At 44.0% G+C, this 12,990-nt stretch overlaps 1 protein-coding gene across 1 annotated transcript in view; it reads right to left on the reverse strand.

The window, feature by feature from the left end:
• The window catches only part of LOC124620281 (probable glutamate receptor), a 185,506-nt gene that overhangs the window by 101,154 nt on the left and 71,362 nt on the right, over positions 1–12,990 (reverse strand). The window contains exon 6 of the mRNA XM_047146949.1: positions 11,219–11,499. Coding sequence (XP_047002905.1) covers positions 11,219–11,499 — 281 coding nt within the window. The remainder of the gene's footprint in view (positions 1–11,218; positions 11,500–12,990) is intronic.

A 12,990-nucleotide genomic window follows, 5' to 3' on the forward strand; every position in this document is an offset into this window, starting at 1 on the left:
TTGTTAACGAACAGCTGATACAGCTCAAGGGCATTTTAAGTGAGCTAGAACAGGAATACGATATGTTAACATCACCGATTATCAACGCTCAGAAAGACATTCTGGAGCGGCATCTACTCCAATTCAGATCCTAAAGTATCTAGAACTGAAGAAAGACGACATCTAGGATAAGCGGGTCCCTGTCGCTCTTGCGGCCGACAGCTGTTGCCAATTGATCAGAATTGTTGATCTGGATGTCTTCATCTCGGAAACTATCTTGAGTTGTTGTTGTTCTGGTCTTCAGTCCTGAGACTGGTTTGATGCAGCTCTCCATGCTACTCTATCCTGTGCAAGCTTCTTCATCTCCCAGTACCTACTGCAGCCTACATCCTTCTGAATCTGCTTAGTGTATTCATCTCTTGGTCTCCCTCTACGATTTTTACCCTCCACGCTGCCCTCCGGTACTAAATTGGTGATCCCTTGATGCCTCAGAACATGTCCTACCAACCGATCCCTTCTTCTAGTCAAGTTGTGCCACAAACTCCTCTTCTACCTAATTCTAATCAATACCTCATCATTAGTTATGTGATCTGCCCATCTAATTTTCAGCATTCTTCTGTAGCACCACATTTCGAAAACTTCTATTCTCTTCTTGTCTAAACTATTTATCGTCCATGTTTAACTTCCATACATGGCTACACTCCGTACAAATACTTTCAGAAACGACTTCCTGACACTTAAATCAATACTCGATGTTAACAAATTTCTCTTCTTCAGAAACACTTTCCTTGCCATTGCCAGTCTACATTTATATCCTCTCTACTTCGACCATCATCAGTTATTTTGCTCCCCAAACAGCAAAACTCCTTTACTATTTTAAGTGTCTCATTTCCTAATCTATTTCCCTCAGAATCACCCGACTTAATTCGACTACATTCCATTATCCTCGTTTTGCTTTTGTTGATGTTCATCTTATGCCCTCCTTTCAAGAGACTGTCCATTCCGTTCAACTGCTCTACCAAGTCCTTTGCTGTCTCTGACAGAATTACAATGTCATCGGAAAACCTCAAAGTTTTTATTTCTTCTCCATGGATTTTAATACCTACTCCCGACTGTTCTTTTGTTTCCTATACTGCTTGCTCAATATACAGATTGAATAGCATTGGGGCGAGGCTACAACCCTGTCTCACTCCCTTCCCAACCACTGCTTTCCTTTCATGTCCCTCGACTCTTATAACTGCCATCTGCTTTCTGTGCAAGTTGTAAATAGCCTTTTGCTCCCTGTATTTTACCCCTGCCTCCTTCAGAATTTGAAAGATAGTATTCCAGTCAACATTGTCAAAAGCTTTCTCTAAGTCTACAAATGCTAGAAACGTAGGTTTGCCTTTCCTTAATCTTTCTTCTAAGATAAGTCGTAGGGTCCTCACGTGTTCCAACATTTCTACGGAATCCAAACTGATCTTCCCCGAGGTCCGCTTCTACCAGTTTTTCCATTCGTCTGTAAAGAATTCGCGTTAGTATTTTGCAGCTGTGACTTATTAAACTGATAGTTCGGTAATTTTCACATCTGTCAACACCTGCTTTCTTTGGGATTGGAACTATTATATTCTTCTTGAAGTCTGAGGGAATTTCGCCTGTCTCATACATCTTGCTCACCAGATTGTAGAGTTTCGTCAGGACTGGCTCTCCCAAGGCTGTCAGTAGTTCTAATGGAATGTTGTCTACTCCCGGGGCCTTGTTTCGACTTAGGTCTTTCAGTGCTCTGTCAAACTCTTCACGCAGTATCATATCTCCCATTTCATCTTCATCTACCTCCTCTTCCATTTACATAATATTGTCCTCAAGAACATCGCCCCTATATAGACCCTCTATATACTCCTTCCACCTTTCTGCTTTCCCTTCTTTGCTTAGAACTGGGTTTCCATCTGAGCTCTTGATATCCACGTGTTGAATATCCAGCTAGTAATGTGTACAACCTCTGTGTAATACTACAGTTACCGTCAGAAATGGACAAAACAAGGCATTTATTTATGTATATTGCCCATGAAAAACAGGTACTGCTAATGGATGACGCGAAACGGCAGTATACTATGTCAAGTAACGAGCAATTGCAGTGTAAAACAGTGGATAAGAACCTCGGAATATGCAAGCAAGTATTTATATTCTTGTTCACGTATGGCCATGAAAGATATGAGGCGAAGATGCTGCAACCAGTGTGAGAAGTTCCGAAGGATTGCGTGCATAAGATAATAGTGTTGAACGAAAGTCTGTGGACACCGTTAAATAAATATATATATTTTTTTAATTTATGCTAAGGTCTTACGGGACCAAACTGCTGAGGTCATCGGTCCCTAAGCTTAAACACTATTTAATCTAACTTAAAGTAAGTTACGCTAAGATGACACACACAACCATGCCCGAGGAGGACTCGTACTACCGACGGGGGGAACCGCGCGGACCGTGACAAGACGCCGGGCGGCTAAGTAATAGTGAATGGCCGTTTGTTGCCCTGGTCGATGATGAGGGGGTTGCCGTCATCTGTCATGATGGGAGACCCCTAGATATCGTACTCCTAGGCACAGGCAAGTTAAAATTTTTAGGTAATTGTCGCGAATATACAGCTCAAATGGTGATACAATTCGAGCATATAATACGAACAAATGTCTCTAGTGGAGACATTGCGGCTGACTTGAGCTTGGAAATACATTGCTGCATAGCAAATGATGGAAGGAAAAATATAAGTGAACTTACGCTGGAATTGTCAATGCAAGTGCAGTAAGGCAGCTAGACGACGTAACAGCTGCAGGGCGTTAAGTTGCTTGAGCTGCAAAGCGAAATTGAGTATCAGGAAGAAAGTGCCTTCAGCCACTTCACGTCAAGTCATTTCTCTTTCAGGAGTTTCATGGACTCTGGTGTAGTGATAACAGTAATTATATATTGTTTATGCAAGTATTGTAAATGCTGCAAAAACTTCTTTAATTTTTTTTTTCAAAACGATGAGCAACGACTGTTGTGGAAAAATATGTGTTAAAAATGCTGTCGTAAATCAGTGAACAGAGAGAGTTGTAGTCAGCTATTGTCCTACTAGAAGGACATCTGGAGACAGTGAAGAAATCATTTTTGATAGATTTCTAGCGCCTGCTAGACATATCCGGAGTAATGTTAGAGGTGGTGTTTATCAAAACGAGAAAGCGAAAATAGACGAACGCTGAAGAATAGTAACATTGGAATAAAGTGTGAAAACTAGTGTAAAATGTTTTCATTTTCATGGATTAACATTGTAATTACGTTATGAATTGTACAGAAATATATGAATACTGAGGAAAGTAGGAGTAAGCTGCAGGGAAACATGGACAGTATACAATATGTACAAGAGCCAATAGGGAACAATAAGACATGAAGACCAAAAACAAAGAGCTCAGACTAGAAAGTGTGTAAGATAGGGATGCAGTCTTTCGCCTCTACTGTTCGATCAATACATCAAAAAAGCGATGATAGAAACAAAACAAAGGTTCGGGTTTGGGATCAAAATTTATGGTGAAATAATGCCAGGGATAAGATTTGGTGATGATATCGCTAGCCACTGTCAAGATGAAGGATTGGAGGTGTCGGATATTTAAAAATTCAACGCCTAAAACGCAACAGCGCAGCAGCCAGAAGGAATAAGTTTTCTATAAAGTACTCAGACAACAAAGAAGACCTCAGGAAGGACGTTGGCAAGAAATGTTGTGTGGACTTACGAGATATCACACGAGTTCACATGGAGAAGCCGCGAGGCACGGCAGTGCGCTGGCAGCGACCATACACGGTCACACACAAGGCCCCGGAGGGCGGTTTCCATAAGCGCCAACGTGGAACGGGTAAATGAAATGTAATGATCGTATGGCATTACTGACCGGGAGGTCCCATTGGGTGTCGGCCGCCAAGTTCAAATGGCTCTGAGCACTATGGGACCTAACATCTGACGTCATCAGTCTCCTAGAACTTAGAACTACTTAAACCCAACTAACCTAAGGACATCACACACATCCATGCCCGAGGCAGGAGTCGAACCTGCGACCGTAGCAGTCACACGGTTCCGGACTAAAGCGCCTAGAACCACTCGGTCACAGCGGCCGGCGACCGCGAAGTACAAGTCTTATTTCAGTCGACGCCACATTGGACCACTTACGGCCGGTGATGAGGATGAAAGGATGATGAGGGCAACACAACACCCAGTCCCCGAGCGGAGAAAATCTCCAACCCGGCCGGGACTCGAACACGGGCTCAGTGCGTGGGAGGAGGCAAGCACGTTACCACCAAGCTAAGCAGGCGGACCGCGGAAGGGGTGATGTGGCCAACCACACAGTATGAAGGAGGAGGCTGCGTCGTCCGAAGAGAGTTGAGTTGAGACAGATGTCAGGAGCATCATATGTGCAGGTCAGACCGGGGACCTCAACTTGTAACGTTCGCTCTGGCTCTGCTCACTTTCACACATACCTCCCTCCAGGGCATTTTTGACAATCAAGAATAGTTCAATAAAACATTCTCGGGTTTCAAGACGCGTCAAGTGGTTTACTGTCCACGAGCTTTCGGCAGAGATCTCCTCTGCCATTGTCAAGTGGATGACTGTCGTGTGGTTGTCATTGCCATGTTTATATATCCGCGCCGTCGCTCGCGACTTCGTTCGTGACGTCACTGGTGCTCGGTCCTGCTCCATATATGGTAATGTTTTGGCCGCGCGACCGCCGGGCCCGCTTCAACTCCTTCAACACCGAATCCCAAGTGGTACTCAGCTGCAGTCCACAGCCTCTATTGAAGGTGTTGTCAGAAATTCTAATCTCTATGGCCACGTTTATCACGCTATCCCAGAAGCCATAGATATTAGAATTTCTGACAACACCTTCAATAGAGACGGTGGATTGCAGCTGAGTACAGCGTCGGTTGAGTGAGTTGATGAGGGCCCGGGGTCGCGCGGCCGAAACATTTCCATACATGGTGCGGGACCGAGCACCAGTGACGTCACGAGTGACGGCGCGGCTATATAAGAACGGCAATGACAACCACACGACAGTCATCCACTTGACAATGGCAGAGGAGATCTGTGGCGAAAGCTCGTGGACAGTAAACCACTTGACGCAGCTTGAAATCCGAGAATGTTTTATTAACGGATATCGCCGCAGAAGCACGCATTCGTACAAGAATAGTGTACTTTCATTCAGGCCACTTATTCAGTTTTGCTCAAGTGAGCATTAAAGACTGTAGTTATTCCAGTCTTGCCTATGCTAGATCCCTATGCCATTAAGTGTGTAGTCCACTCGGTGAACTTGAATGGAAAGAAGTTTAATTTGTACAGAATATGGGCTGAGAGTAAACCGAAGAAAGACGAAAGTAACGAGAAGTAGAGCACAAATGAGAATAGGGAGAAATTAAACATCAAAACAGATGATCACGAAGTAGACGAAGGTAAGGAATTCTGCTGCCTTGGGAGCAAAATAACCCACAACAGACAAAGCAAGAAGAACATAAAAAAGCAAACTAACACAGGTAAAGAGGGCATTTCTGGCAATAGAAGTCTACTAACAGCAAACGTAGGTCTTAATTTCAGGAAGAAGTTTCTGGGAATGTGCGTTTGGAGCGCAGGACTGAATGGTAGCGAATCACGAACCGTGGGAAAGCTGAAACAGGAGAATCGAATCGTTTGAGATGTGGTACTATAGAAGAATGTTGATAATTAATTGGGCAGATAAGGTGAGAAATGAGGAGGTTGTCTGCAGAATCGGTGAGAAAAGGAGCATATGAAAAGGACTGACAAGAAAAAAGGAAGGACGATAGGATATGTGTTGAGACATCAGGGAATACCTTCTGTGGTACTAGAGGGAGCGCCGGCCGTTGTGGCCGAGCGGTTCTAGGCGCTTCAGTCCCGAACCGCGTTGCTGCTATGGTCGCAATTTCGAATCCTGCCGCACGCATGGATGTGTGTACTGTCATTAGGTTAGTTCGGCTTAAGTAGTTCTAAGTCCAGGGGACTGATGACATCAGATGTTAAGTCCCATAGTACTCAAAGCCATTTGAACTAGAGGGAGCTGCAAAGGGTAAAAACTGTAGAGGGAGACAGAGATTGGAATACATCCAACAAATAGTTGAGGAAGTTGGACGCAAGTGTTGCTTTGAGGTGAAAACGCTGGCACTGGAGAGGAATTCGTGGCGGCCTTCATCAAATCAGTCAGGAGACTAACGGGGGAAAAAAACAAAGCATTTGCATACATTTCTTTCATCAATACGTGAGAATATAACGTGAACACTATCTTATTTTATGAACATAAATATCGAGGATAAAAATCTCATGCGCTCCTGTTGATCTACAAGTTTTAATTACCGACATTTCAGTGTACAGATCTGTGTTCAAGTACCCGATACATAGATTATTTCGTTTACACACTTCTCTTATTCAGTCCTGGATGCCACCTCTAAACTACAAGGCGCGAGTTCTGTGGACTGATCGGAGGCTTGAACCCACACAATACGCCTTTGCATACTTTTTTTTTTCAACATGGAATGAGTACGTTAATACTATGATGGTTTACCTGGCTCCAAAGTCCATCTGTGGTGGTTGGCTTTGGGGCACAGTCACCCATTGTTTCACCATATCCCACACATTTTCGATTGACAATTAGTAAAAATTGGAAATTTGTGGTACCTTCCTGTGGGACCAAACTGCTGAGGTCATCGGTCCCTAGGCTTACACACTATTTAATCTAACTTAAACTAACTTACGCTAAAAACAACACACACACAACCACGCCCAACGGAGGACTTGAACCTCCAATGGGGGATGCTGCGCGAACCGTGTCAAGGTGCCCTAGACAACGCGGCTACTCCATGCAGCGACGATTAGTCTGGTGATCTGGCGGGCTATTGCAAAAGGCTGAAATCCTGTGACACCAAGAAGGCACGTGTTCGTGTAGCAACATGTGGTCATGCATTGTCTCGCTGAAAAATGGCGTCTGGGCTGTTATGCAGAAAGGATATGGCTATAGATCACAGGATGTCATTCACGTAGGTCGCACTGGTCACAGTGCCGTGGACACGCACCAGCTGTGATTTGTGGTTGTACCCAGTAACCCCCACACCATAAGGCCTTAAGTTGGAGCTTTATGTCCCGTGCAAATGCAGTCACTGTGATGCCGCTCCCCCTGTCTGTAGCGGACCCAAATGCGGCCATCATTTTCTAACAAACAGAACTTGGATTCGTCAGAAAACACTATCTTATGCCGTTCCTGTTCCTACTAGCATGGTTCCATACACAATTGCCGTCTAAAATGTTTCTGTACATTTGTCTGAGCCGTTTGCGACTCGTGTTCGTGCCGTTTATTACTTGACATCTTGTCTTTGCGGTACTGCTGTCCCGTTTCTTATTCGATTTACTGGCGTCACTAAGTTGCTGGCCTGCCTGCCCGTGAGTGGCAGCAGAAGCGCTATCGATAAGAGCACTGACGTACTATCTTTGGAGCGACAGCTAGTATTTGCGGGTCGTGGTGTGCAGTGATTTCAGTTGGGATGCAGCTCCAGTGAGCCCTGGACAGCCAGTACTCGCCCGACCGCTGGCGACACACACATGCACTCTCTGACGGAAGGAGACTCGAGTGGCGACTACCCTTGGTCCGTTGTTCGGTTGGTCGTCTCATCGGGCGACGTGTATTTGGTCTGCCAACCGCTTCTGGGCCCCTTCAATTGATCATCTTGTAGGACTTGGGTCGCTTCCTTCCTTGTTCAGAGATGTCAGATGGCCAATGGGCAAGTGTTCCCTCTGCGTGGTTGGGTCCGAGCCAGTGTCTCCGGTTCAGCGTGCGTCCAAAGGGAGTCAGAACGCAGCAGCAGTGAGGTCTGGACAGCCATGACTCGCCCGACCATTGCCGGCACACATCACTTGAGTGGGACGACCTTGGTTGGTCGTTCAGTGGGTCGTCTCATCGGATGACGTGTATCTGGTCGCCGACCGTTTCTGGGTTCTCTGTGTGTGTCGACTTGTGATTCCTCCCAGTTGTTCCACAGTGACTGGTTCTAATACTGTTCGAGTGGTTTGTGAAAGTGTTTCACGGAACCGTGTGTAGCTTGTGTGGTTTTGACTGAGCAGCTACTTTAATGCTGTCTGCGAGCTGGATTGTGTCGGTCGGTTGGGACGGAGCAGCAAGCAGGTCCCCATGGCGCGAGGCGAGGCTGGCTCCGCTGGTGGTGTGCACACGCTGTTGGATAGTGAGGCACTAGCTGCAAGAGCGACAAGTTCGTTGCCCACCGAACCTGGACGCGGAAGTTGACTGATTAGTTAATCTGTTATCAAACCTCAACTATTGTGACATCTCTTTGTTCATTTGTGGGTTGTTGCCCCCTTGGCCGTTTTGGGCTAGCAGCATTATATGATGTGTTGGAGTCGGCGAAATCTTGCAGCCATGTTCCTATGTTGTGATTAATCATTAAATTGACTGTTACTTATCAGTGAAGTGCACCTGCGGTATTTTCTGCCTTGTGGCCGTTAATGCTCCAGTTACCTGCCCTGGTCGTTAGTGTAGTTTGTAGGCAGTGTGCCTTTTCATCATGATGTTGTTGTTGCCCAGCATGGCGAGTAGTTCGACAGCCTTTTAAATTGTTTGGTTCATTTTTGCTTAGAGTGGTTATTGTTCCCTAGGAGGTTTTTAGACGCCATAGTACTGTTCGTATCCTCGGCCGATATTCTCCATCATTGTGCCGTCCGTCGGACGGAAGTTAATTGGTTAAATTGTTGGTCGGTCCTCGAGCCGTCCCTACTTTGGGTTGCCATCCGATTACCTAACGTCAACTCTTGGCTGCCTGCCTCACCTCACCTTACGTTTGAGCTACCTTCCCAGGCCGACCCTTGGAACACTTCTGACACCACTTGTTCTGTTTGTTTTAAAGTGTGATTTTCATTTTAGCTGAAGTATTGTGCGAGGCCTTTGGCCTTGTATTCAGTTTTTTTTTTTTTTAATTTTACGTAAAGGCCTTCAGCCATGTTAGAATAAAATTTTGAGCATTGATTGTTTTTAAAAAAATTCTATTCTTAGAAATTGTTCTATCTGAAATTGTTTGTAATCCAGGACCTAAGCCGTTAGTTGTTCCATGTGTTATGTGTGGCCTTCAGCCGAGGATTTGCGTGAACCCCTTAATAAGGCCTTCAGCTGTGTGTATTCTTTAAAGGAAAGTAAATTTTTTAATAATTCAAAATTATTTATCTGACTTGTTGTCCAGGCCTTCAGCCGTTGTTTCAAATTTGTTTGTGGCCTTCAGCCGTGCAATAAGTTAATGTTTCCTTAATCAGGCTCTGGCTGTTTTGTTGTAAGTTTAAAAGGAAATTTTCTTGCTTAGAAAGAATATGTTATTAATGTGCCTTAATTATAGTTGTCCTTCAGACGTGTAGTGTAGGCTTTCCGCTGTTAATTGTTTTCATTGCATGCTTTTTTAAAATTTACCGTCTATTTTTAATTGCTTTTGATTTCTAAGCCGGGCCTTCAGCCGTTCTTGTGTTTGCTGTGTGGTTTTCGGCCTTCAGTCCATAAAACATCTTAAGTTTTCTTTAACTAGGCCTTCAGCCGTATTGTTTAACTGTGATCTTCTAAGCCAATGTGTAAATAAGTGGTTCTTAGAAAAACAAGCTTGTGTGTTTGATTGTGCAACTCACAGTGACTGTATACGGCCCCATCCACAACCTTAACCTTATCCTGTGCGCTCCCTGGTTACCTACCAACTAGGTCTCATCGTCAAAGGTAGGCGGAGATGTAGACGATGGGCACGTAACCCTTGCCATAATACGGTAAACGGCCATGGACTGTCACCCCAGATAGTGTACGTTGTGTTCCACTGTTCCAATGTTGCGCCATAGCCAAGGAGGATGCAGATCTGCCCTGCAATGCCGTTTGGACGAGGTGTCGATCTTCTCAGGGAGTGGTCTGTGTGGCGCGACCTGATCCATCTCATTGTGTTCTACAGCCTTCTGTGGACCATTCTGCGCACATCCATTGCACTGCCGGAACATTTCGTCCCACACGAGTAGCAATTCCCCGGATAGATGCATCCCATTTTCTCATGCCAAAATTGCACCCTCTTTCAAACTGACTGATTTGACGGTACAGTCTGTGAGGCATCCTGCACGTCTGCTGAAGACACAGTGATCCATTATCTCCGATTTATAGCGACAACGAGAGCCGTAGGCACATTTTACCGGCACGTGGTGTTGCTCCGCGATATCGACACTGACTTTGAACCCAGGGGCCAACATGTTTCAAATGCTAATCATTTCTGCGGAAGATACTATTGTACATCTCGTGTCCTATCTCTACTCGTTCAAGATTTCTGGTTCTCTTTCTGAACACGAATGCAGTTGTTTTCATAGCACAAGAAATAATTCTACCGACAGCGAAGAGCAAATTGAAGATGCAGATGCGGTAAACACTGAAACATCCTCACTGTAATTACAATTCACCATCCTCAGTACTCACAAGGCGTAACAAAAATATTCAGCAAACTTCGAGTGCTTGTAGAGTGTCTCCTGAAGGATAGAAACCCTTGTTCGGAAACGTCATCCAACGACGTTACAGAGCGTCGAATTTGAAGAGCCAGTGCAGTAAGACTCCTTGGACTAATTGAAGGTCGATGCTGCTTTGAAAACTGGTAGCCATACTGACACCTTTCAGCCTGACCTAGCTCTCGGGCCACGCTATGTATCAGTATGTCATCAGATCTAATATTTGGTATTCACATTCCTCGGCGTCGCCAACTCCTTAACCAACCTGTCACGTTCCAAACTATCTTAGACCTCGGACTACGCCCCAGATTAATCTGTAACCGCAACCTACGTACCAAAAATTATTACAGAAGCAATAATATACTGTAAGTGTTCTGTTCCCTTTCTCTTTGTGACCGTATAACGTCACACACCAATTTGCTATTAAGTTACAATATGAAGACAACATCTGGTATCAGTAGGTTCAGCTGACGATTCTCCTCTGTAATTTCGACACCCCGTGCCATTGCTGGATACCATTTCCAGACATGGGTTCCTATCGTCCACCTGTGACTCAGGACACGCCCTCAAAGTTCGTCGTTATACTTTCATTACACACTTATATCTCCATGTCATATTTCACTCTATTCCGAATCATTCTTCGGGATTCAGCGACTCTTTTGTTTCAGTGAACGTAAATGATGTAAAATCATTTTAAACTTGTTAACATACGCCGAAACTTACCAGTAGTTAATAGTTACCAAGAACTCAGAGTCACGTGGTAGTGCAAATGAGAGCGGTGCTTTAAAGAAAACTCCATCAAGTTCCGAAATCTTGCACGACTGATCGGGTGAAAATCTGCTGTGCAGCACCTCGCGGCAAGAGTCTTCAAAGCCCAAAAACGCCAAATTTTTCTGGTCAAGAACATTCTTCAAACCATCTTCAACAGTTTGCACCATGCTGTCAGGATTGTTGTCAATTTTTGTTTGCCATAATTTCCGTGCAGTGCTGTTTGAAGGTGACATCTGTAAGACACAAAGCACAGGTACTATTCATGAAAGTAATAAAGTACATGAATTCCAGGACGTATGTCAATCAAAGCAGTTTCAGAATATCTGTCTGATGAAAAAAACTTCTAAGAAAGACTGATGACGGCCGTAAGGACGTACGTATTACAACTGTGATGTAACCTAGTGAAACTAACAGACACAGCTTCGCAATACACAACAAGGTTTTGTTTCATCTGTAAGCCATGTAGAAAATATATTTTATTCTGTATGTTTGTGATCATCACACAAGAAATTAATATGCTACGTAGATGAAAAATTTCTCGCACAAGACCTTTTTCACCAGCTTAAGACTATTATGAGCAAGTCATTTAAGTCATGTAGTAAAGAGGCGATTAAACTTTTTTCACAATCAGCTTCATTTCTCAACATAGTTTGCTCTCATGGTAATATAGTTAGTCTGAAATGTTTCAGTTTCTTCGTTCCGTCGGAAATCTCCGTTTTGTGAGACTCTGTAAATCATTTGCTCATATCAAATGTTACTTTCTCATTTGGAGCAGGCTTATTACTAATGATCCAGATTTTCCATTTGGGGAAAAAGACAGTTCGAGACAAATTTGGAGAAAAATGTGCATGAGAATCAAATACAATGCCCGATTCACACTCCACGTTGCGGGACAGCGGATTTTTCTGGCAAAAGCCCTCTGTTTGGTGTGTTAATCTACAGTGTGTCTTATTAAACTCGTGAGACAATAATGGACATAGCGTGCTCAATTTGTTTTTCTGCCCTTTCCCAACATTGGATCCTATTACCTCCGAGGAATTTCTCCTCTGACAAAATGCTCTTTGCGTTCTTTTGTGCTCTACGTTTAACCAGAAAAACCCCAGATCTAGATGAAGGGATAGTGTACTTTTAACCATGTTCTACATGAGATCTAGAGCAGCCGTTGCACCACCTCATTTGTTCCCACTGCTTTGACTGCTATTTCAGTGCTGGTGCGTAATGATGGATCAAGGCTTCATAGAGAATGACAGACTGGAATATAATGTCATGCGGATTCCTATTAAATACTGCCAAACATTGAGTTGAAACCCTCTTCTGGGCGCTTGTTTGGTCGACCGTCAGAAATTGCCACACCTGCTGCATGTATAGGTTACTTATTTCCTGTTTTTCAAGGAGAATGCTGTATACTCATTCAGTTCAGATGTCGACAGTGGTTGGATATCTTGCGCACTGTCACGGACAGTCTTGCAATGAAAAACCGTGCATTATTAAAACCATCTTCTCCTTGTGACGTCAATTAGGCAACCAAATTTTAAACGAAAAACTTTAAAAACAAAAGGAAACTAGTAATACCTTTTTTTTTTTTGTTCATTTTCCATCTTCTGTAGCAGCAGCTACAAATAGCTGTTAAAAGATAATTTACTGACTTACTTGGTTTAAACTTTTTTTACAAACGTGAAAGTTGCTGTTATAATGTCTACAATAAAAATATTCTGTCTTCTACG

Source organism: Schistocerca americana, chromosome 6 (genome assembly GCF_021461395.2).
Source record: "Schistocerca americana isolate TAMUIC-IGC-003095 chromosome 6, iqSchAmer2.1, whole genome shotgun sequence".
Taxonomy (NCBI): domain Eukaryota; kingdom Metazoa; phylum Arthropoda; class Insecta; order Orthoptera; family Acrididae; genus Schistocerca; species Schistocerca americana.